Raw genomic sequence first — 26,631 nt, 5'->3', positions numbered from 1 at the left:
AGGGTAGCCACAGTATCTGAATTCACCATATCCTCTATAAATTTAATGCAGATATAACAGTCTTTATGCTATTACTATCATTTTCCCTTAATAGAATATTTAATTTAGTTATCCAAATAATACAGTAAAAAATTAGGAAGTTTAAATTATCTTCATTGTGTCAAAAAACCCCCAAAATGTAGAAAATGTGTCTTAACCTACACAAAATAGTTATGGTCTCAGTTAATAAGTCTGTGATGTCATCCTGAGTACCACAATAATGATTTTCTCACTGCATTATCTATCATCTTGAAATACAATAAAATAATTCATTTTCTTGACTTTTGTTTTGAAGTAAACAGTTTTCCATTACAACAAAAGAGGAACTTTCCATTGATCATGAGTTATGGTCATTGGAGGGGGCCTTAAAAGATCATTCTTATCTCTAATTGAGCAAAGTGAGATGGCTACTGCTGTTTTCATGCAGCATAAATACAGGTTTACTTCAGTCTAGACAGAATTCACATTATACCAGATAAACAATTTTGCACAAATTTGACCTATCCAGTTTTCTTAATTTAAACTATTCACTTCAACTAGTTATTTAGTAGCTGATAATCACTTTAGAAAATGAAATTTTTACACAGTGTTTTTTTCCACCAAATAAACTCAAAGCCATATCAATTTGTACTCATTATACTGCATTTCTCTGCAACTGTCAGAAAGTTACTTAAGCATTTCAATTTATACCAGCATTATGGTATTTAAAAAGTTATTCAAAATATATACCCTAATGGAATGTCATTCAAACTTTGATTAAAACTCTACAGAAGATTTTTTTTTCAAGAGCTTACCAATGCACAACAAACTTTTAATGCAAATTTTCTTAAGCTCTGCCACCATCAGCTGCTCTTAGTTCCACACAATCTCAAAGAGTTTTGTATGGAACCAAGAAACCCCTCAAAATCAGCAGTCACAGGGCCTCCTCTGGGGAGGTGTTTCAGAAAAAGCCAATGAGGAAGAGAACTGGTCAGCTGGTGGGATGAGCCCTGAGGAAGTGGCTTCCTCCAATCTGAGCATCACCTAATAAAGTCAGGGAAAATGGAAGGGTAAAAAAAAAAATTGATCAATTAATGAAGCAATTGTGTATTGCAAGAACTCACGCTATCCAAAAAATAATTTCTGAGGAGATGACTTGGGGAACAATTCTGCAACAGCTGTAATTTCATCCTTCATATACATAGTTAATTATACAGGAGAGCAATAACAATTAAAGGGTTATCATTAGTTCCTATGAAATCAATTGGACAAAAATGAGGTGTGCTGTGAAAAAAGGTGGTTCTCCCCCTCCATCATCTTCACAGACAGAGGAGTTCTATTCCTTAAAACTGCAAATCTAGCATCTTTGAGTATTGTTTCCATTGCTGTTTCAATGCATGATATGAAAATAGACAGTTCTATCTCTTCCCTCTTGTAGATTGTATTTATCACAAAATTAGATGATCTTGTTTTTACAGCACATGCCAAGTAATTTTATAACAACATTAACTCATCTTTCTCCCAGTGAAATATATGAATGGCACAAGCATTCTCCTCAAAGAGATGACATTCTCAGAGTAAAAGCAGTAATATCCAAACAATGCTGAGAAGGAATATGAAAGAGACCATTTGTATTTATTATTCTTTGTGTGAAATAAAACCAGCAAACACAGCAAAAGCAGCTAGCTTAGTGACAGCATCACATAATTAGGAAATGCTTGGTGAATGAATAAAGTACATTTATTTCCATTATACTCTGATCAAACTGTTCTGATGGTGAGCTCCGTGCATATAGAAGAGGATAAGTAAATTAAAAATGTGGTTTTTCTTCACTCTCTTCCATGTGCCATTATTATTTTACTAGTAAATAGCCCTTACATTTTAGTACTAGTCTGGGTCCCATTGCAACATTCTTTTACCTTTATATTCACAGCAGTGTTTCCACAAAGATATCAGCATTAAGGCACATTTCATCAGCTTTTCAGATTTGGAATAATGTGTGGGCTGATTGAGTTTAGTGGCTTTTAAACAATTTGGTTTTGTGATATGTCTTCTGTCTAATGGAAGCAAAATTATTGTTATGCTCCAGCTCAAAATGCTGGAGGCTGATAATCTTTCCTGGTTGTAATACCATTTAGGGATTCCTTGGATACTTCTCAAGATACCCACCAGTTTTTAAGAAGCAGAATGTTAAGACTATTGACTCAAACTTGCAATTGGATTTGAAGAAAGGATAGTGTTGGCAACTCCCTTGCTACTGCAGATATCATTAATACTCTTGCCTGAATTTCTTTGTAGATGTTTAAAAAACACAGGAAAACCACCCTCATGTTAAACAAGAGGATTATACTGGGTGTAAACTCAGGTTGGTAGCATAATTTTCATTAAACTGCTGGCCAGACTGAAAATAATTACATTATGCCACTGGTTCCATCAGAGAAACAGAGTGAGCCTACATTGAGTGAGATTTTATAAAGAAAATAAATTAATAAAGCTCTTAGAACTCTGTGTACTTTGCATGTACAAAACCAACCTGGATTTTTTTCTTTGTTTTGTTTATTCATATGTTCATACATTATTTAATACTAGGACTAACAAGAATTGATGAATCTTGTCATGCTTTTCAGAGCCTGAGTTATGGGAAGTGACACGACTGAGAGTTATGCTTGTTTTATGTGGCCTACAGGCTTTATGCAGAGTGCCATAATATATTTTACTCACATTTCTATAATATGACTGTAAACAAATACTAGTTATGAATGTGGTCACTGTGAGGAGAATTTGTATGGAGTCTGTGCGTGAAGGATTATTGATTCCTGCCAGAGTTGAAAGTGAGTAGCAGGTATGGTAAATAAATCAGGAATCCATTATACAGGTGCATTACTGCCAGAAACACTTGCTGGAATTGTTTTTTGTTGTTTTTTTGAACATATGATTATTACCATCAAGATATTTTTCTTGTTGCTTATACAGTGTTTTCCACTCCTTCACCCTTGGGAGCAGCTGCAGAGTCCCCAGGGCAGGAGTTCATCTTCTGACCAGGGATAACGCAGAGAACAGAGGTCCATGACTCTGAGCAAATTTTCTAGGACTGGAGAAGTGGTGGTAACAGAAGGAAAAATACTAATTAATTTCTTCCATCCTTCCAGAGTCTTCCTTCTGTGCTGCTCATTAAAGCAGCCAAAACCAAGGTACAAAAAGGAGGCATCTCTCACCCTGTATAACAAAGCTGTCCACACTGCTCTGTCCTTCAAAGGGCTCCTCAAGCCCTGAGTATCGACCTTCTTTCTACTTTTTTGCTCTGTTTTCTTGAGCATTTTCTCTCAGTCTCAGTCCCATATTTGTTCTTGTGCTGTGAGGATACAAAATAATAAAAAGGTTTAAGCTGGGAGCTTAAGACTTGCTTTCTCAATTTTTTAGGAATTACTGCTTTTCTAAGTGTAATTCAAAACTCTTGTTCCCAGGTGGTCTTGTAAAGTCTGTGAAGATTGTTTTCTTTCCTTGATGCAATGCTATTTTTTTCTAACCTGTCTCAAACCATGAGGTAGAGCCCTTGACTCAGCTCTAGTGAAATTTACTTAGCACCCAGAGGAACTGTCAGCGGTGGTCAAGAAAGCTGCTTTGGCATTTCCTACTGGGATCTTCATCCTGTCTCCTGCTTCACACACTTACCAGCTTAGACCTAGCCCCTCACACACTAACCTTCATCTTTTATCAGCTTTTCAGTGAAGATTTTCCTCAGCTTTTTGTTTCTCCACATACTGCTCTTCCTTCAAGGGCTCTCTGTTTCATGCTACTCCTTCACCCAAAGGGTTCGCTGGATTTCTCACCTGCTTCTCCAGCCCTTTTTGCCCAGTGAATCAGCTGTCACACTCTTTATGTCTATTTGTACCAGCTGTCCCCCAAATGCTCTTGTGAATTACTCACTGTTTCCTGCCCAAACACAGCAGTACCACCTCAGCTCCTCCTGCTCAAACCATTCTGCTCACTGCAAACTCTTCTGGACTCTGCTGGGGAAATCCAAATCCTTCAGCTCTTCTCATTGACGTACCTCAGTGCCTTAGCCAAACTCTGCTTCTGGAGGTAAACCACCAAAATCTTCACAACAATATGAAAATATTTCTGTTTGCGAATATGGAAATCAAGCCTTTGTTCAAGATCAGGGAACCTGTGTTATCTTTTTTGTAGACTGGACAAGAGGATGTAGGGTAAAAACAGAAAAGGGAGTGAGCAAGGCAATTGTCTTCTTCACATCATTTCCAATATTTTGGGGATCATCCTGCATAGGCAGAAGAAATAATCAAGCATAGGCAATGGGGGAAGCAGTAAGTGCTGAAGGGATTTTAAACACGTAGTTCAGGCACTGGATGAAATTAATTCTACTGAGTGGTGTTTAACTACCTCTGGAATAATCCTCCACCAATCTGCTTCTAATCACAGCTGGCCTGCATCAGAATGTGCTTGAACACTATGAACAACCAGAGCACGTTGTGGGAATTCCACCTACACAGTGGAGCCAAACTGACTGCAAAGATGAACATAATGAGGTGTTACTAGAGCCCCAAAAAACACACAAAATCCAATCATCAGAGCACCTGTATCATTAGCAGCAGTGTTTATCAAGCCGTGCAGGGCCGCAGCCCACTGTGCTCAGTGCTGTCACCTGGGGTGTGTTTGGAGGAGCAGCTTGTGCTGATTGGGGTGTCCATGTCTTGTCAGGCGAGCCCGTTATGGCTCAGGCACTCAGGTGAAAGCACTAACACAATGATAAGTCACACTGAGCCATATCCAGAGCAGGGTGACTGCGACTGTAGTCTGCTCTCTTATTCTGTGTAGAATCTCTTTACTACGTGTTTCAAAAACAATTTTATGCTAGTATTTGAAACCTTGATTCTTTGGAAAGTGATTATTAATCCCGTGAGAAAGAGGTGTCTGGTTTGGTTTCTTTTTCTTTTTTTCCATATTCTCTGCGCTTTGAGGACCATCACACCCTCCAGGCGAGGCGGTGCCGGTGTGTCCGGGGATGGGGGCTGTGGAGTCCTGGCTCCCTCAGGGACGGGGTCTGTCCCATCGTTCTTCCCCGAAGAAGGCAGTGCCGGGCCGGCCCTGGGCTAATTGCGGTAATTAATTGCAGGTGAGCCGCGAGCGGGCTAATTGCGGTAATTAACTACAGGTGAGCGGCGTGGGCGGTTTGTGAGGCAGGAGGGGCCGGGGCGCTCCCCATCAGTCCCACCGCCGGCTCCAAACGGGGTTCTGCGGGAGCTGCTGTCCTTATCTCCCCGTGGAAAGGTTCGGGTTGTGTTCTTTGTGTGCGTTTGGGTATTTTGTCGGGGTTTTTTTGTCTTTTTTTTTTTTTTTTTCTTAGTTTATGTTAAGAACGAGGGCAGCTTGAAGCTCAGCAATCTCCAGGTGAGCGCGGTCCTGTGGGAAGGATCAGGGCCGAAGAGTGATTCTCCAATATCACCACCAGCTTTTTACTAAGCACCTGAAAAAACTAAATATTTACTCACAAGACTTTATTTGTTGTCTTTCCTCAGTGTTATCACTCAACACTCAACACGTGCTTGTGGAGGAACTGCCGGAACAGCCACAGCCGATGGGAAAAGCCCATGGAAACTGCAGGAACGGGATGGGCCGGGCGCATTTTCAGGTCAGGTGAGCATGGAAATAAGATTTTGTGAAATACTGCAAGCGTTGGCTGCAACTTACTTTTACTGCCCTTTTTTCACCCTGACAGACTTGGCTAACTGTGCTCAGTGGCTCAGCTGATGAGGGTAGCAACTAATCAAATTCTTGAATAATTTGGAATTGTAGCATCTGCTGCATCCTGATAGGAGAGGAAGCAGAACTGTGTGTGGCTGGGAATGAGTTATTAATGAAGTGATTACAGAAACAATGGGTTTGTTCTGCTTTGTACCTCATGAAAGCTGTTAGCTTCTCTGAGGCAGGAGGAGGAGGGAAGAGATGTTTTCATTAGTAGCTGCCAGCATCCCGAAGTGCTCCTCGGGTGTTGCAAAGCAGAGCAATGTGAATTGCAGCAGAGATAAGGGATGGTTGAAGCCACGCAAGTCTGCTCTGTGCTTCTCTAGATACTATCACAGTGTGTTATGAGTAAATTAGGATACTATTTGCCATGTATCGAAATTGCTAAGTAAACTCCTTGAAGGTAAGGAAAAAAATGCTTCTGTTTTGAGTATGAAAACACTTTTTTGTCTAGGTGTTAATATATTAAAAAAAAAGAAAAATGAACAGTAACCCACATGAATATTTGAACAGTTTAATCGCTTTAAGTAGGCTTTGGGGAGCATTTCTAGTAAATAGAGTAACTTTTGTGTTCGTAAGCACAGTGCTACAACAGTCTGACCTCAGCCTGGGTTAATGGGAAATGATAGAATGAATGAAAATCTCAGTTATAACATCAGATGCAATATAAGGAGTGGTTTTATTATCTACCTAGTCCTGAGAGACTAGATGTGAATACTGAGTGTGTTTCGCAGAATTGTGCATTGCATTCCAGTTAATCATTAGAATAGAGCAAAGCATTTATTATTTTCCAAGAGTGGAAGTAAAACTATTCATAGAATATTGATGAGACAATGTATTTAAGGCTCAGGATTTTCTTTCCTACGCAGTTTCCAAGGCAGTCCATGAAAATCCCATTCCCTCCAGTCTGGCCTGTGAAAGTCACTGCTACTTAAACTTTCTCTTGTTTCTTGTGGTTACTGATGATCAAATGATTAGATAATGACAGATTATTTTAGCAGAGTTCTCAAACTGGACAAAGTTGTTAAAGGGCAGGTGTTGCATAGTGGTTGCTCCTTTGTCTTTACCTATTTTTCTCCCCCTATAAAAATACACAAAAATTGCTAAACATGAACTTAATAATTTCTGACCAACCCCAAGGCCTGAGTATATGGACTGACCCTTTCTTTTGCTCTCCCTTGATGTAATCTTGTTTAGTTAGGATGCTAGGGCTTTGCAGAATTAGTCACCAAAGTTGGCCAGACTGATTAAAACATGGATTTATAGAGTAGAAAGAAAAAAAAATGGCTTTTCATCAAGTTTTATCTGGCTACATTTTTTGTCTTGCTTAGATTTGCTGCTCTTTTTGTGATAATAACCTTTTCAAGGCTTTTCAGAGAAAGGGCACATGAGCATTGGAAAGTGTTATTTGTTCACCAGCAATTACATTATTCAAGAAAAATAGGTATGTTACAGTTGGACAGCAGAATTTTATGTGCATTTTAAGATAATGCCATGATAATTAATATGAATATTTCAATATTTGGCTTTTCTTCTACTTCTGTCTGCCCTGCCATTAACAGGCAGGATTGTGCCCAGTAAGTTGGTTTGAATGAGTTCAAACTTCAATCTGAGATTAACATATTGGATAGGAGTGAAAACTGTCCAGCTTGTAACTTAATGAATAAATTCCATTTTTAAATTTGGTAAAATTGTCCTGTAGTGAAGAGCACTTATTTTGTTCTGTAATGACTTAGTAGAATGGTTTAAGAGGATTCATTGTCAAGCAGCCTCCCCTAGAAATGTTTTTCTGTTTTTCCTTACAGTCAGTTTGGTGTTCCCCTGCCTAAATAACGGGAGTTTACCTCCCATGCCATGAATAAAATTGTGAGATAGTGTGAACTTGGGAAAAAATGGCACAACATTTATATCTCTTAGTTAATATGCATTTTTTAAAAATAAATACACGGTGGTTGTGTCACGTTTAGAGAGCTTTTGTACCAGCTGATAGAGATTCCTTGATTGAGCAGCTGATTTCTATAAACAGCCCATGTGTAGGCAGGGTAGCAGGAGGGCTGATGGGAGGAGTAGGTTTTAGGTTTTTATTGCTGATCATAATCATGTAGTGACTCTGGAGTGTGGGGGTGTGCAGAAAAGGTAGTGAAGAGTTACATGATATTTCTGAAAGCAATAAGGGAGAAAAAGCCTCCAAAAACCACTGGGGTATTTACTATGCAAGAGGGAACAAGAGGGTGAGAAAGGCAAGTTTGCTGGTCATTTTCAGCTGCAATTGTATTTAAAACACAGGTATTTGTTTTTAAAGGTATTTGTTGTGTCAGAGGAGGGCTTGCAAATTTGAGAATTAACTAAAAGTAAATGGAGAATTTAGATGTGATGTGAAATAAGAAAACTGAAAGTGATGCTGCTGGAGCCTCACTGTGATTCTCACCCTTTTGTTTGAAGAAGATTGTTCTTTTTTTTTTTTTTGCTGAGATGAGTGAGTTGCGTGAGGACAGCAGAGTGCATTTGATTACTGGACACCACGGGAAAAAGCAGCATGTGGGAGGCTGGGAGATGGAGGAGGATGTCCACCTTTGGGAGGCAGGGAGTTTTTAGCCTGATGAGCATTTGAGCTGTGAAATGCAGCATGACCTCAAGAAAATATGTATTGCGTTGTTAGGAGAAGGAAGAGGCAGGTTGTTCCCCAAGGGAAGAGAAACCAGGCACAGTAAGGCAGGCAAGGGAAGTGACAGTCCCACATTGCTGCCACTTGCAGGCAGGTTCAGAGGACATTGAAAAAGCAAGGAGTCAATGAAATATCCTGTCTGAGCTGTCGGCAGTGAGAGTTTCACAAATGAGATCACTGTATCTTTTATAACATGAAAAACAACAATGGTTTTGATAAAGCTTCATCTTGAGTGCTGATGGCTCAAATCTGCTTGGAGTTACTGTCTCCTTCTCCCTCAGCTTCTCAGATTAATTGCTACGTATGTGCCAGATGTTTTCTTTTTCCACCCTAAATGTATCTGGAGGTACAAAATGTAGTCCCCTGTCAGAGACGGTGTACACAGAATGGGCCAAATGAGGGGTTTTGGCATTTCACTTTTTAGGGTGGACTTGGACTGTAGATGCCAGCTCAGAGTTGGCTTGTTGCTAAACTGATAAAACACATTTTTGAGCCAGGTTTCCAGCCTGGCATGGGATGGTTTGGGTTGGAAGAGAAAGATCACCCAGTGGCCACTCCCCTGCTAGAGGATCTTTCACCCTGTGAGTGTGGGTATGACCACACCACCCACCAGGTCATTGTGATTACTTTACTAAACCTTCAAGCAGAGCAACCTTGAAACATGCCTGTTGTAAAATGAACCTGTCAAGTACAGCTGCAACTCTGAGTCAATAAGGTTTTGAATTTTTTTTAAATCTATTTGTCTTAGATTTTCTGGTTCTAGAGACAATATTGAGCTGCAATCCCAATATAAATACATCATTACAAATGCCTGCATTTGGATGTGTTGCTGTCTGGCTTTGGAATGGTTGATCTGTGTCAGAGCATTCTGTAGCACTATACTTGGACATTTTGAAGTCCTTTCCCTAAAAACTTGAACTAATCAAAATGTTGCCAAATAATGCTCCCTTATCTAATCTAATGACTTGCTCATGTTTGCTTAAATACTCCCTGTGTAATCAAACTACTTAACAGAGATATAAGTATAACTTTAAACACTAACCACAATGTATGATTTATGCTGTCTACCTTTTGCTGGGGGAGATTAAAACTACTCATATTCCAAGGAATTCCACATTTTTCAGCTTCTTTAAGCAACTTAAATCAGTTTTCTATGTTTATAGAAGTTTTCCAAAGATAAGAAAATAGACGGCAAACATTGCTTCTCTTGTTTTTCTCAAGAATTATTTTTCTCTACTACAACCAATTTGTAGTCTAATTTTTCCTACTAAGATATGTGACCCAAGGCTGGGAAGACATTAGGAAGCAAAATTTAAGACTAACAATGCCCTCCAAATCAAAAAGAATTCTGAGGAGAGGTGGATGAATATAGGGAAGGATTTTCCAAAGGAAATAATTGAGTTGTTCATCCTATGCAGGCTTGCAACTTTTTTCAGTGAGATGGCCCGGAAAAAAATTAATATTTGTTTATATTTCCATTTGAAAACTAGGCCTGAATATCCTTGTATGTGCAGAGCAAGAGTCTGCCTTAGCTGTGAAGCAGCAGCATGGTCTCTGTGGGTTTCAAATCCTATTTTCAACCTGTGTGTGCTGCACTGCTTTACTGCATCCAAATCGTCTTACACTGGGTTTAAACTCCCAAATTAGCCACAAGGAAGCTGGAATGCCTGGAAGATGGTGGGGGGGGGGGGAAGAAAACATGGATTACATCTTAACCAAAAGAACATGCTGAATGAAAGGGTGATGTTCATCTTGTAGTGATATATACCTCTAATTCCCATGCAAGCTATTTTTTTTTGTTTTCTGAAAGTAGCTTAAATTGGCAACTAAAGGAATGCAAGAATAAATAAATATCAAATTTCATACTGATTTCAGAATTTTTTCCATTCTTTTAGGAACTTAATGTATCAGTCTTAGGTTTTTTTCTCCTGTTGAGAGAAAGATTGAGGGGATAGACTGGAGGGGTGAGCATAGCTTCTTGTGTTCTGTGGGTTTTATAATGAACAGAGGAAAAACACTTCTGTGACTTGCAGCTTATGGTGCAAGATGGAGAGGAAGTTTGGTGTTCTGCATGTTTTGACTTTTAAAATGGACAGAGATGTATTCAGGGAGTAAGTACTCTCTTAACTTTCATGTTTTATGTCATTCAGTTGTTTTATGTGATGTACATGAACTTTTGGTCAAGCATTTAACTATATATGCAATTTTTTGATGCCACATTTTTTCACTGTGCACTATTTATATTTTTAAAAATATAGAAATATTAAATTTATTTTATTACTGTAACTTGGTTCATCTTTTACAAGGCTGAAGAGAATTTGGAAATTGTTCAGTTTTAGCATTACAGGAAATGGCTCAAGCTATGACTTTTACCATAAACTATGTTTGTAATCATTAGCACTTCAGTTTCTCTATTAATAAGCACCAGTGTGGAATTACTATGCATTTCTTGAGATCAGAAAGTATGGATTCATCTGGTGCTGATTATCACGTTACCACATGTTAATTATGCCTGGCAAAAATTTTGTTCTTTTCCATTATATGTTTGTGGAGAAGCCGGTTAGTTCTGCTTCTGCTTCATTTCAGCAAACTGGGCTGATGCCCAGACAACTATTAGCAGCTTCATTGTCATTATTTATACTGAGTGGCAAAATTTGTGATTATCAGGGTGAACTGTGCAACCTGAAAGGGAAATTCTTGGCCAAACATGTTTATGTTTCTTTTCCTTTCTAGTTATGCCATGGTCAGGATAGCTATGTGTTCACAGGTCGTGTTGTTTTTATTGGGTATTTCCATCAATTAAAAAAAAAGCCTCATTTTTTGCCACTAGTCTTGGTTATAAGGAATCATGGCCATGTGAGGGAAATCTGTTCTGATAAGTACCTGAGGAGAACACCAGTAATGCACTCAAACTGTGATTCAGCTGGGTTTCCCTGAGGTAAATCTGCACAGCCAGTAGTAAATCCCATTTTAGTGGGTAGCTGTGCGACAGTTACTTTGTGATTGCTGCTTTTTTAAGGAACAGTTGTATTTCAGCACCACCTATAGGTATTTAAAGGAAATCTATTTAGGTCCATGACAGGATTCACAAATGGATTCTGCATTAATTGAAAGCGAGGTTGTTTGTGACAATTGCATAACTGCTCTTACAAACATTTTTCATCTTTCGCCTTGGTTCAAAAATGTAGTAGCATTCTGTGTAATATCTATGAGATATAACAATAAATTTGTTTTATTGAAGAAATATTTAGTATGAAACTGCATGATCAGAGAGCATGAGAGGAAGCTTCATGAGATGCAGTCTTCACAAGCAGTGCAAGTTTTGCAGGCTTTGCCTCTTCCTGTAACAAAGGACTGGGAGAAAAATTAAAAGTTTTTAATAATGTCAAATTTTTGCTCAAAATAGGTGGGTTTTTTGTACTTTAGGAAGTGTTTTTATTGATTAAAACTAAAGCATCTGCCTTCGTTGTTTAACTTACTTAAACATGGCTAAGATTTATAAGTGCCTGGTACATTTTTGGATCCAGTGTCTCTTTACATGGAATGATTAATGTTTTTGAATTGGGCAAGAGTGGCAAAATTACTGGCCTTTTGAAAAAGAGAAGATATGAGATCTTAGGTTGCCTGGTTTTCTCAGAGAAAATATCCCAGAAGGCATAAATGCGTGAGATCTCTGAAGGAAAATTGTCCCGTTATGCCAATGCCCACTGAATTTCATTTTAATATTTTATGCAGAACCTTAAATTTACATATAGCTTAAACAAAGGACTTTTGTTAGGTTTTATCGGTTTTTTTCTGTGTGTGTTTTTTTTTAAATTCTCTGTCCCTAATGGTTGCAAAGAAGAGGACAGAAGTGTTTGTTCTGCCTAGTCAAGCACTATAGGCAGTAGAAAGAGAATTTGTCAGGACCATAGAAGGAATTGTCCCTTTTATGACAGTGAACAGGACTGGTGGCAGATGATATGAGGAAACATCACTGGCAGATCTTTGTGTTTTGTAGCAAGTGATATTTAGTTATAATAGCTGCTCCTGCAGCTTTCTGTAAGAGATGCCATTTGTTTCTGCAGATATCTTTACAATTGTACAGACACTGTTGTTGTGTTGTGCTTTATATTTGCTTTTGGACAAAAAAAAATCTACTGTAAATATTGCTACACGATCTTTTCAGTTGGTAAGGTATTGAAGAGACAAGGGAGAAAGGAAGAAACATAAAACCATGAAAAATCTAAAAGAGGGATTGGCAGCCCTCGCTTGTTGTGGTTTTGTTTATTTTTAATGGATACAGTGACAATGAGAAGTCAAGTGATCTCTGCAAGAACAGTTTAGAAAGATGTCATTCTGCAGAAAGAGTCTGTGACGCTCCTGCAGCCCAAACCAGAAGCAGTCCTTTTGCTCAACTCTCTAGTGCCTGGTTAGGAGCAGATGTTGCTGTGGGTGGAGAGGGGAGGGTCCCAGTGAGGAGCCTGGGCAGGATCAGACCTAGGTTATAAACCTTGGGCTGCAGTCATACACTGAGGAAGAGCAATGTTGGAGCCTTGGGCAGGAAGTCTTCTGTTCTGCTCCTGCTTTAATGCCTTGGCATGAGCAAGGCTTGAAAGATGATATTTCTGTTGTGGAGCTCCTCATGGCTTTGGGCCTTCAGGAGCCATAAACTGCCATGGATTCCACACACCCTCTTAGTGAGCTTTAGCTCTATTTCTGCAGGGTTTGTCAGTGTCTGCCCTTCCCTCAGATCATGGCAAGCAATGGTGCTTGTCTAATCACTCTGTGAGGGTCACTGGGGCTCATTATCTGTAATGAAATGCCTAACAATTAAAACATACACAATTGTAAGGTCAGAGAGAAGTAAGCCGGTTTTTGGCCAGCAAAGCTGCTGTGATTAGAGGAATTTGCTCTCATTAATGGTGACAAGCAAGAACCACAGACTTTGCTTCATAAAAGTAATATCTACTGAAGTTTCCAGTATTTTTATTTATATTATGTGAAAGATCCAGCAAAAGTAATTATAGTGTGGTTGTGTGTGAAGAATGTGGTTCTTGACATCCAGCCAGCAATGTGAGCACATTGTTGCAAACATGCTTTGTAAGAAAAGCCAGTTGGGGAAATGGCCCTGCTTTTCTGCTCTGTGTTTCTGGAATGGAATGTGTGTTTTATAACCTTGGGGAGCCTGTGGAAAGGAATAACATACTGGTCCAATGAAATAGCAAGTTTCCTGAAGCTGTGCTGCAGTTCTCCAGAACTACATCACTGCGAGCCTCCTTTCTTGGCTTGAGAGCTGTGGGGCTCCAAGTGACTTCACTCCTTGGCCATCAAATGGGTGTTTCTAATCAAGGGTGCTGAAGGCAGTGCAAGGGCTCACCCTCTGCACAGCAGCAGAGTTGAGTTGCCTTGCTTTGGGCTCAGCTCCATCTACATCATGTCCTAAAATTGCTTAATAATGACTTCAATTTGCATATTTCACACTGATTGAGAGCCTGTGATACAATTCTTCCTTTCAAATCCTGTTCATGCAATATAGGTCTGTTCTGTACTTTCCCAGCAGCAGATAACTCTTGAAGGGTTAACTTCTTAATTCCTCAGAGGCTATAATTTCTACTTACCCTCTTATCAACGGTTATTTTCTTTTCTTATTTTCTCTCTCTGATTTATTTTGTCTTATAAAACTTTATATTGTATTAATGGAAAGGATAACTTGTTCTATAGCTTGTTAAATAACTCTGTCTTGCAGAAGTTAATCTTAATTAGGTCTGGAATTCAAAAGCCCTAAATTGATACACAGTTTCTGAAAGCCCCTGCACTATCCCTGGAAGCATGGAATGCTTAAACAGCTCATTTTGAAAAAAAAAAAAGAAATATCAAGAAATGGAAATGGATTCTAACTAAATGATTCACTTAATTTGTTGCTTCTTAAAATAGACTGCTGCAGACCCTTTTTTTTTGGTTTTTTTTTTTTTTTTTTTTTTCCAATTACAATATTTCTTTTTGCTTAGGTTTTCCACAGAGATGTATCTTTTGCGGAAGTTTACTCTGTGTATCAGACAATCTTTATGGCTATAACTCAGACTTAGAAACCTGAACAAATAAACAAAAGAAAAACTAGTCCAAAATTACAGTGACTGGGCAGGAAGAGGTTGAGCACTTAGCAACTAGGAAAACTTGTTCCTTGATCCCCTCTTTTTATGTTTCAGTAGTGAGTTGGAAGTAGCATGAATTCAAGCCATCATTGACCTTTTTTTGTAGCAAATAGGTTGAAATCTTTTAGCTCTTTTGTATCCTAAGAAAATAAATTATGCCATACACATGCATACACATTTTGGGGCTGGTTTTCTGCTTTCAATCCAGCAGCTGTGGATGAGCAGAGCACCTCATACAAAATAAAAAAGATTCCTTCATTCAGGTATTTATTTCTTCATCTCCTGTAGATCCAAAACCGTGGGTATGAACAGTTAGAAAAAGGTCATTCTATCAGGAGGTTTCTCTCTTCAATTGGAACAATAAAGCCTTTGTCAGCTACCAGATGTGCAGGCAAATTGAGAGGTGACCTGTGGATTGATCCTGCAAGACAAAAAGGGCTTGTACCTCCATTAGCTGCACCATTCATTTACAGTTCTCCTTCTGTTGTCTTGGATTGAAATAATCATTTGGAAGATGAATTTAACTAAAAATATGCTGAAAAATCCCATCTTTTATTCTGTACAGTAGGATTCACTATTGTTGGACTAAGAAATTATTTTCTTCTTTTGAAGAGGTTTAAGTGATTGACCTAGTGGATGTTACATTTGTGGGGGCTTTGTGTGTTTGTGTGTGCTTTAAAGAGCCGTGAATTATAATCTGGCATCCTTTTGTAATTAGTCATGACGTGTGCTTCATGTTTTCTTGGGGCAGATTCCAAAGATGAAGTCTTTATAATCAGAAGCATTTGTTCAGATAGGAAACTGCTCTGTGTAAAAAGCATTGGCTGTATTGCAATGACTTTAATAACAAATAACTAATGCAGAGACAAATTCAGGACTGTGCGATAAATGTTGATGTAATTTTGTGGTGGTATTGACCAAAGCAGTAACTCTTGTATTTCCAAAGAGATACAGAAGTTCCCCTGGGAAGCTTTTTAAAGCAGTAAATATATTTTTGAGTGCTCCAGAACTCCAAGCAGAGGAAATCTGAGTTCTTTACTACTGACATCTGCTAAGATACCGATTTTTTAGATTCTGGACTTGTTTTCAAGGCCTTAAAGCTTATACCAACAGCAGTAAGTAAAGCATCGTTTCTTATCAGGTTTTGTGTTATTTGTGTCATCCCACAAAAAAAAAAAGTGTTTTAAATCCTGACTAGAGCTTCTGCATACTTTAGGCTTTGACATTAATAGGAACCCCTTGTGCACAGAGAAGTTGAACCTCACAGGTTTCTGTATGGTCCAGCTTACTGAAACACCTCTGTAATTCAGTTAATGTGTTATTCCAAGAAGGTATAGAAAAAGCAAGTGAAGAAATGGAAATTAATGAGCACGTGCTACAGAAGTGTAATGCATCACATGGTGGCCATGCAGTGACACAGCTGAACCCTTGGGAGTTAAACTGCTTTTCTGAGCTGTGGGCTTCCATAATCTGCCAGAGACGAACACTTGCAGATGTGCCAGAGCAGTATCAAGTCACCAAGAAACTCTTCTCGTGTTTGGTGTTTTAAGAACCTGAGCCTTGATATGCCCTAGAGCCATGCCAGCTCTTGACAATAGATATTAATTGATTAATCAGCACTCCTTAATTTCATAAGCTGAAAGAGCTGGTAGTTCATTATTCACACAAATATTTGGGTTAAAAGTTTTCTGCTGTCTCTTGTGAGAAAAGCATTGATAGCTGGCAATGATATTTTGGTCAGAAAAATGAGTAATCTCTTTAAAAATCAAAGAACCTTCTTTCAATTATGTGCATCATCTGTGTTTTGCAAAAAGAACATTAGTTTCAGAATTATTTTTTTTTTTTTACTGAGGGAAGACATATTTTAGCATGATTTTTTTTTCCCCAGAAATACTTACAAAACCACCACAGGGATTCATCTTTAAATAAGTGTCTCTTGTTTGGAGCAATTAAAACTTTCTATTTTTTCTTTTCCTTCTGTTTTCCAGCTGGCCTGTCCACCTGCTTACAGTTTGTATCCAAAAAGCAAAGTTCAGAAACCCATAAGATCTTTCTGTTTTAAATGGAACAAAACAGTGATAATGCCTGTGTTCTTAATTTATTTCTAAAATGTAGACATAATATGAAAAAAACCGAACTAAAGCATACAAATCCAACCAAAAAAGCCCAAATTTGTATCCTGATTGATAGCACTAATTTAATCAATGGTCATTGTGTAAGAAAGAAAATTGTATAGTAAATTCCAAGATGCCTGTGTTGAAAGTGGTTAATTATGATAGTATATGTTTTCATGAATAATTTTTTATTTTTTTCTCATGAGGAACTTATAACTCTGAAAAACACTCAGCTTCGCTCTCTTGTTATTTTTTACCCTATCCTCTGTTCCCTGCAGTACAGTAATAGAAACTGATAAACACCCTGAAATTTAAAAATATTTTTGCCCGTTTATGTATGACTTCATATTCTGTGGAACAAGTCCTGATAAACTTCATTTTCTCCTTGCATTTTGGGGTATAAACAATTCCAACCCTAGTCTGGGTCTGTAATCTCTTCAAGCCTCTCTTGCTTACAAAGCTTTCATACTCCTATTTTTGTCAGTTCAGTAGTAATGACACAAAAATAAGTGTGCCATTTGTCACACTTGTGAAATGATTTCACCTCAAAACTTGGCATCCTCTGGCCTGGCCAAATAGGAAATACTCTGTGTGCTATTCCAGCTCATTGTAAAATATACCTGGAAGGAACAACTGAATGAACAGAGCCCTTTTAAAGGAAGCTGGTAATCACAATCTGTCTTTCTGCATCTGTAGTTCTTGTCTTAGTTTCCATTCCTGGCTGGAATCTATGCCAGTGCATTCCAGAACTGCAGGGTGGCAGGGGAAGGATGGACCTATCTACTGTAGATGTTCCTCAAAATATTTAAAATTGGAAATATTTCAATCCATCTATTAGTTGCATGCTTTCTTTTGCATCTAGCATCAAAGTAAGGTGTTTCTATTTATTACTTTTGTTGTTGTTGTTATTATTACAAAACATTTAAAGGAAAAAATTAATTTGGTCACATTATATGTGAATATCTTGACAGGATGAAAAGCCCCCATGAACACCTTGTATCTATATAACAGCTATTTCTCCAAAAAGCAACACATTTTAAAAATAGAATTGGAGGAATAAAATCTGTTGTGGGGAATATTTAAGCATCTTTAATTGAATGCGTTCCAACACAGCACTCTGATTGTAAAAAAATCTGTGTTCAGCTTGTATTTAGCTATTGAGAAGAAACTGTTTCTGTGTTTGATTTACTGCAAGTAGCTTGTACTAAAAGCTTCTTTGAAACACAAGTGCCAGCAATTGTAACTTGTTTTTGTGAGGGTTATCTGTCAAAGAAATTTATATCTGTCTTTTAGAAGAGTTATCTGTGCATTAGAGCAGGGTGTGTGTATTAGTGTCTTAGCTCTGGGCAAATTTTCTTGCCCTGTGGTGTAAGTCAGCAAAAAAATATCACCCCAGCTATCTCCCAGGCTGGAAAGTAATCAAATAAGCTGACAGGCTTCTGCCAGAATCTAGTGGAGATTTGTATAGTGCTAGAAATGGATTGCAGAGGATCAAAGAAAAATATTGAGTAATTCTTAATCTTCTTTTACCAATAGCACACAAGACTTATGGAAAGTCCTCCTTCGCTGCCTGTTTTCTTATTAAAACAGGCTAATTCAGGAGAGATGATGAGAATATTGCAGTGAGAGATTCTTGCCAGTTCAAAATTTGCCACTCAGCAAGCCAGGATTTTACTAGAACTGTTTGGATTTTCCCACAGGAGCCACACAGTTTTCCATATGTTGTGAATATAACTTTTGTAAGCATTCTGAACAGTCCTGTTAAACTCTGCTTTACTAAGGATGTACTTAGCACCCAGGAAACACCTTAAATACTGGGTTTCTTTGTAGTGACCCAACCAGGATCATTGCATTGTTCTCAGTCCTCCAGACTTCTCAGGTTCGTTCTGACTTATTCTCTGGTAACACTCTGAGTAACCCCAGCATGAGAGCCATCATTAGCTCATTTCTGTGAGAGCACTGCTGTGGGTACAGTTTAAATTGCTTCATTCATCCACTCACTGAGCAGAGCAGCACGTCTGAGGTCGCTGTATGAGACGAGAATGCAGCATCAGGAAATTCCTCTGCAGCAACCTGTTGTGCTCTCCTCCTTTCAAAAGCACTGCCTTATTCCAGAGTTATGTTTAGAATTAGGCACACACTTGGGAGACTTTGGCTGCTCAGCATTCCGGATGTTTACTCTTTGTTTTGAAACCAAAATGAAAACTCCTGTGGAAGGCATTATGTTCCATTTTCTGTCTCCTGGGGGAGGTGATCTTGCCAGGGATCTGTTTTGGTTTGTTGTTGTTTGGTGTGTTTGCCGCGAAACAGTTGCATGGAAGAGATGTTTTGAATCCAGCATCTTCCTTGCAGTAATTTTGCTTCTGAAGAAAGGAGGAAATTATTTTACCACTGACTAATTTGATGGATATCAGCCATCTAAGGTGGCTCTTGCCTAACGAGCTGGAAAGGGCTTTCCCACCTGGAGCAGTCTGACACGACCTGTGACACACAACTTTGATCATGTCATGAGTTTCAGTACCACAATGTACACAGTATTCCATGTTTGGCACAGTCTTCTCTTGTTTGATTAGTTTTAGACCTCATACAAGATTTTTTAAAATTAATTTCTAATCCAGCACTTCTCCCTGTTTTGAGGTGCAATCTGGTATTTAGTTTTCTCCCACATGTCTAATCTCATTATTTATTACTTATTTGCTATTACCAGAAAAGTAATAATAAAAGAATAAAAATCTTTTCTCACTGCTAGGCAACTTAAGCTTTGCTGAAGATGGATGAGTGCTCTGTCATCTGTGAAACAAAAATTGTTTCCAGTTTCTTGGAAGGCAGGAACTTGATAAAGGGCAGACAATTGTTCTGAGAGTTGTAAGCTGTGAGAAATGGATTTGTAAAGAATTTTTGGAACTTGATAGAAAGTTTATGCAGTTTTGAGTATTTGAATGTAAATATTGAGATAAGGTGTGTTGATTTAGGAAGTAAATTATTTATGCTATTATTTACTAATAGCAGCATTGTGTGGCAAAAGCTAATAGGCTAAAAACATTTTATAAAGTATTATAACCAAAGAAATATGTTAGCTTCTGATAGAATGGCATTGAGTTTTACATCTCTTGTGTCTCACTCTTCATTGAGACTGATAATGGAATAAAATCTTTTAAAACACCTCTCAGTTGCCCCATCTATAGTTTTTATAGAAAACCATCAGCAAGCACTGTGTAAATATCTGTTCCCTGGTGAGCACGTGCACTGCAGTCACTCTCACAGGAACAAGTGGCTGGGTTTAGCTGTCTAATGACTTCTTCTGAGCACACTTGAAATGTTTGTTTTACTTAGAGATGCTGCCTTAGATGCTGGATAGCAACTGATAAGAGGCAATGTTTGGGTGGTGTTTTCACCACTCAAAGGACTTTGCTATCTGTAATTCCTAGAGAAGCCTTTTCCTCTCCAAATGGAAGACTGCAAGTCAGTGGTCTTGGCAAGCCAGCCTCAGGAAGTGCAGATCTTTATCACAGTAGTTGATAATAATGCTTTATTTTGGATTTTAGCAGATTGGAAAACAGGCTTCCTGCCTGTGTGCCTGGGTTGCCTTCCTGTGTGTGGAGCACGAGCAGGCAGGAGGTGATGGAGCAGAAGTGACAAGTGGGGCAGGGGGGCTGGGAGGCTCCAGGGTACCCACAGTGGGCTGGGGGAGCAGAAGGCAGCAGGTCTGGCCCTGGGGCAGCTGGGGCTGGGTCCAGCTCTGTCTGCCAGGAAATGCTGCTCGGGCTCCCCAGAGCTGGCAGCACGTGGTGGTGTCCTCATTTGCCACCTCCTTCACTTAACCAAACCCTTAAAATACTTCCCTGAAAATGTTCTGTGGGACTCCTGCGGCTGCTCCTTATGGCACGGCTTGTGCATCTCCTGCACCTGATTTATTCACCAGCCACACCACAGGGAAAGGCTCAGCCTGGGGAAACTGGCACGGTGCAAAACCCAAAATGACACACAAGGTGGCCTGGGTGCAGCCTGGAGGAGCAACTGTGACTAGTGCCTCCCAGTCACCTCCTCTGAAAAGAAAATAACCTTCATTTCTATTCATCCTATGCCAAGATGAAACACAGGCATGCTCACAGCTTTCTGAGAAATCAGCAGAAAGTCCAATGAATGGGAAGTTCTGCTTTTTTTGTAGTCGTCTATCTAAAAGTGCACTCCATTTAATTTCAATTTGTTTAATTTAACCAAAAGTTAGAAATAGCTAAATAATACTGTAATACTACTACTAATAAATTAGAATATACTTCTAGTTGATGATTTTGGTGCTGCTAGAATACATTTCAAGGGGGGTTGGAAAAACCCATGTAAGGAGTCTGACAATGTAAGCCACTTATGTGCATGCTTAAATGAGTCAATTTTCAATATTCTGAGCATGTTGAGTTGTGTTTCTTGCCCTGTTTAGCCTTGTCTCAGTTTTGTTAAAGCAAGGGGATAGGTATTTTAGATATTGCAATAGTCAGTCATTTAAATTTACAGCTTATGTGAACCTACCAGAAACTTTTTTTGAATGATTAAGGAAATATTATATCAATTTAATATGTGCATTTGTATTCATAAATAAGTATATTACTCTGGTAGGGTGTGTATGTATATAAGTAATGGCAGAAATATGTATACTGTGCATACATAAAAAGACATTCAGAAATAAATCTCTCATCAGAGCAGTGGAAATAAAAATGGGCACACAAATGAAAAAGGAAAGAGTTTTAAAAGTTTAATGGAATATTTTCCCCTGAAAGCAGAAATTATCCTCAGGCCTGAATATTTATCAATATTTAACTTATGCTAAAACTCACACTGACTGCAGCCTGAGCAGGAATGCAAACCCATAATAATAATAAAGAAGGAATAAATACAAGTGCAGTCGCTGGCTGTTTCCACATAGGACACCAAAGCTCTCAGTGCTGCAACAGCGACATCCAGTGACTGAGGCACCAGTCCTGTGCTCAGGCTGAGTTTGGAACGAGCACTAAAGGACATGGATGGAAAGGGGTGTTTGTTTGCTAAGATCTTTAGTGCAACACTGGGCTCATTAAGAGGATAATTGGAAATGCCATGGGAGAATGAACAGGATGATAAAAAGGTAATCAAGAAAAATGATGTGTTGAGTTAATCCATATCTGTTTCAGAAATAGGCATTTGCTGAGCCAAACAAGGAATATATTATTTTACAACAAGTGCTTTATCCAGTGAGGCAATTTGTTCCATGAGCCTACACACACCCTTTTTATTATTTAACAGAATTCAGTAGGTAATACTTCTACTCTATTTTGCTGCAGATATGATCTACCTCAGATCTAAATGCAGCTGTATGATGAAAAGTTCTTTCAATTTTTCAAATTAATGAAACAAAAAGACCAAAAAGAAAAAAGAAACATGCCTTTTGTAGGGAAGGTAATAAAATGCTCACTGTCCTTTTACATAAGACATCCCTTTCTCTGTTTTTGGTTGAAGATATTGTGAGGTTTAATGAAATTCACACTTCATAAAGCTGCTGGCTCTAAAAATGAGTGGCATTTGATTCTGACCTGACCCTCTGCTTCCTTAGTTATACAATTTTTTTTTATTGGGTATGAGTCTTGCAATCTCCACATTATTCCAAATGTCTCATGATATCTGCTGTACTTTGATTCCTGTAATTAACTACAGGAGTAGCTTATCTCTGGGCATTTAAAAAAGGTAGTAATGGGAACTAATTTTTTAGGATTTCCACTTCAAAGCATGCTCCAAGCTGCCCACATTTTACTCGTAAGAAACTGATAAGTTATAAAAAAAGTATATGAGTTATATAAGGTCATAAGCAAAATGAAATGCACATAAAAATGAATTAAAATAATTACAAGGGAAACAACTGCCCAGATGAAAACAAGAAATGGGAAAGTTTCTCACATCTGTCCTCGGACAAGAAGGAAAAAGAAGAGAAATTAAATCCTTAGGGCTGCATTTCTTCTCCCTGCTTGTTCTAAACAATACTCAGATTATTCAGTATGCTGGGTATTTAACCCTTGCTTCATCTGGTATCAACATTGAGAATGTTATATTCTGGTGGTAAGCTAATACTGGGTTTCTGTAGGGTACAAGATGACAAAGTGTTCTGCCTAATAGGAGGAGAGCCCTTTTGGGTTTTTTAAGCCCTGGGCTTGGAGGGAAAATTTTATAAACTCAACTTCTTTCAGGAAAAAGAACAACAGCACCAGCTGACAGTAGAACCTCTGTACTCCTGCTGGTCAAAGCAGTTTAATTTCAAGAGAACTGACTGCTCACCATAAAGCAGCTGGGCTTAGAAATCAGAAAGGCAGATGCTGAATGCATTCCTTGATGCTGCTCAAACAGGCTGGGTTGCTCAGCTTGGGAAGATTTTCAACTAGTAAGAATTTGATCTGATAATCACTTTCCTCTCCTCCATCACTCAGTTAAAAAGCACATTAGGATAGTCCACTTACCCAACTTATCTTTAAAGATGATTAAAGATTTGACTTTCAAAGCAGAAAAGCCCAAGAAAAAACCCCAGCAAAAATAAATTTGGACGTCAAGTGTTGAAGATTCTCCCTTTTAAAAATGTTTAAATATTTAGATGTTTAAAATATTTTTAAAGATGTTTAAATACTACATTTCCATTAGTAATGGTATGTGCTACTGAGTTATCACTTGTATGGAGTGAGGACAGAAACAAAGCCTGAATTTTTGGAGTTGCCACATTGTGCTATCTCAGTGTTCTGCTTTCAGAAAAAATAGTGACCTTTTATGTTCATTTCAGTTTCAGTCATTAGAAAACCCTTGGGATAGCCATGATTTTTAAATAAGATCAGTGTGTTACAGGAAAGAAACAATAAGAGTGGAGAGAGGAGTGCATCAGAGAGACAGCTCTTCAAGTGACAGCTGCTGCATTCTGATCTTGCTTTCACTAAGGAAGGTCTTTCACTTCCATTCATGTGTTTTTAGTCAGCATTGAAATATTAAATACTACAGAGACCACTATAATGGAAAAAGTTTAAACCAGTAATAGTGGTATTTGTAAAACTCCTACTGAAAGGAAATTAAACTATTTTCCTCTCTTTCTCTATGTTCACCTTTTAGAACCTAGCTAGGATTTTGTGTGGCTGTGGTGACAGTGACTGCCACATCTTAGCTCTCACTTTTAGGCTCACTGGGCTGAGCCAGCTGTGCTGGTGGTGGATCTCCTGCCAGATTGATAAGGATTCTTTATCCTAATGAGGATTCAGAAATGCTGAATTGATCTCGGGTTCCTGATCCTTATGAGGATTCAGAAATGCCCGTGCTATCCCACCTCCTAGCACCAGTAGGAGTATTAAGTTATGACTGAGTTTGCAGGAGGCAGTCAGCTCTCAGCTCTGAGACTAAGCAGCGGGAAAATCAAATGGCATCGCTAGAGGGCAACAAGACATCACAGACTTTGTGTTGTTTAAGCTGGAGCAATGTCACACCCTCAACGAGGAACAACTTATGTAAACCTTTGTGTTTTCCCAACTGTGTGACACACTGAATCTGGTTTCAGAAATGAAACAGCTTAAAATATTAATTTTATTATAAATGCACAAACAAAACTTAGAATTTTGTGTTGCTTTATCTCTGTTCTGGTACAGTAAAACAATTACAAAATTGGGATATTTGTGCATAATTTTAATTTCTGAACAGCATATACCTCGGGCCATGGTGGAGTGTAACATATTCTCCTAAAACCCCATGCACTATATACAAATAAAAATGTATAGGTTAGGAAAATCTGAATTTGTGGATCACTGTCTTTCCCTCCATCACTTTCAGTCAGCATGAGTAACAGATGTTGCAGGGGACAGTGACCCTGTCCCACTCCTCTGCAGCTTTTAGGGCAGTTATTAACTCTTACCTTGCATTTCCTGCTGTCCTGCTGGCACTAACAGTGCTGTCAGTGTAAAACCAGTTTGCCACTCTGCGGTGGAAATGTAGGCTGTGTAATAGAGGGACATGGTAGTGACAGTGGTGGAGAACCTGGCCTGAAGCCACTGCTGGGTCTCAAGGAAGAGTCAGGTGTTTCTAGCCCATGTGTTGGAAGCGTTTTGCAGATGCAAAGACTTTCACCGTTAGTAGTGTCATCCTTGCCTACCTCGTGCAGGCCAGCAATCAAGACAGAGCTCCAGGCCAGGGGTTTCCTGGCATTGCACATTGCCTCCTGTTCTGGCTCTTGGAAAGAGTGAGGCTGTCACCAGAAGCAGCTTCACTGTGAGAGCTCCCAGCTGACAACATGGAGTAAAGGGATTTTTCTGTGGTCAGAGGGTAGCTGGCAGTGTGCCTTTTTAAGCAGTGTCTGTTTGCTCATCAGGCTTGTAATGATGCTGACCTCTTACACAGACCTTGCTTGTCTAATTCCCTGATCTTCCAGCTTGTTTGGAATAATTCTATGCACTTACAGAAGACTAACTTCTAATCACCTCAGCTTTGAACTCTTCAGAGCCAAGTGCTGAGTACTGTAAGTATATACAAACAATATTTTTCATGGCACCTCTGTTTTAGTTTACTCTAGCTGTACTAATGTATATCTGCTAATTGGTACCTCCTCAGGTAGGGATGTTTTCCACTGTGGACAGACGAGTTATCAGCAGGCTTCAGGGATTAGTGTGATTGTCTAGGCCAGGTCAGAGCTGAATGGAATTCTCTGATCTCACTAAAGGTTCAAATCAGTTTTGTTTTCATCTTCAGTGTCTGATTCCAGTTTCAACTGAAGCCTTTTATGTTGTAGTTATAATACAAACTAAATTAGGAGGACAACTAAATTAATTCCTGGCAACTAAATTAGGAGGACTGTGTGTGGGAGCTGGAGAGGCAGCAACAGAATAGAAAGCAAAACTGCTTATCTGAAAATGAAATAGCTTTTTTTGAATTTTTCTTTTGAGTGTGTGTTCCTCAAGCACATGGTGGTGTTTTTACTCTCATCCCATTTTATAACTTACCAAAGATTTATTAGTTTACTTTCATTCAAGATAAGGGTTTCATTTTCTTATATATTCTTTAAAGTAATTTTCTTTATATGTTTTTCTCCCCTTATTTGAAAATAAGATGTCAAATGTGTTTTAAGTGGTAGCTTTTCCCTTTTATTTTTTCATGTCTGTGTGGACTACATCTTTCAGAATTCCTTTGAGTTACCTGAGTAAGGTCTTGTGAGAAAAAGACTGATGTGAACACATTGACACAAACTATGAAAATTCTTTTTTGTGTGTGTTCACTAAAAAAAACCCTCATAAAAACTGCAACAAAAAAATCCACTTGAAGTTATGGCCAGGCCCAGTCCTTAGATTCAAAATAAATTTGCATGAACTTGTAATTTCAGATCATTCAGCATCCAGTACAACTAAAACCAAAGCAACTTTCTTTGTCAAGTTCTTGTAGAGTGGAGCAGGTTTGAAGCTATCCTCAAAGATTCTTGTTCATCCATCTAGGTGCACTATCAAAGTGGAGAAGTATGTACCCTTTCTGAAATCTATTGAGGTTTTGTTTTGTTTTGTTTCTGTTGTAAATGTACAGACATTTCTTTAAGTCATGGTGTAATTTTAGTGCATCTGCTTTGGACTTTCTTGTGACCCTCAAATAGATTTAGGGATAGCACTGATAGACACTAATTCTTACCACAGTGATTTTCAATTGCTGTGCTGTGACACAAATGACAGAGTGCCCATTTCCTTTTCACTGACCTCCGCAGCTGCCTTGCCTCTTGCTTTATCTGAGCTGGTAATTAGTAACTGCAGGGTAGAACCTGGCCCCAGCATTTGAACTGTCCCTTTGCTTTGGGAGTGTTTCTACTCCATTACAGGACAGTTAATCCATCTGATTATTGACCCAGTTAATAGTAAGTAGACTCAGCTGACTACTGGCTTTACTCTGAAAAGTATTACAGACATTTTTACAGTCA

General features: G+C 38.7%; 1 protein-coding gene across 6 annotated transcripts in view; it reads left to right on the top strand.

Moving 5' to 3' along the window:
- The window catches only part of TFPI (tissue factor pathway inhibitor), a 132,447-nt gene that overhangs the window by 70,984 nt on the left and 34,832 nt on the right, over positions 1-26,631 (top strand). For 3 of the 6 annotated variants that reach the window (XM_074548165.1, XM_074548166.1, XM_074548164.1), the window contains one exon: positions 5,556-5,668. In XM_074548165.1, the coding sequence (XP_074404266.1) occupies positions 5,556-5,668 (113 nt within the window). Of the gene's footprint in view, positions 1-4,997; positions 5,153-5,555; positions 5,669-6,049; positions 6,185-26,631 lie in introns of those variants that run through there. The other 3 variants (XM_074548167.1, XM_074548169.1, XM_026793404.2) reach the window with 2 other exon arrangements.

Source organism: Zonotrichia albicollis, chromosome 10, assembly GCF_047830755.1.
Source record: "Zonotrichia albicollis isolate bZonAlb1 chromosome 10, bZonAlb1.hap1, whole genome shotgun sequence".
Classification (NCBI taxonomy): domain Eukaryota; kingdom Metazoa; phylum Chordata; class Aves; order Passeriformes; family Passerellidae; genus Zonotrichia; species Zonotrichia albicollis.
This window is presented reverse-complemented; position numbering and strand designations above follow the sequence as displayed.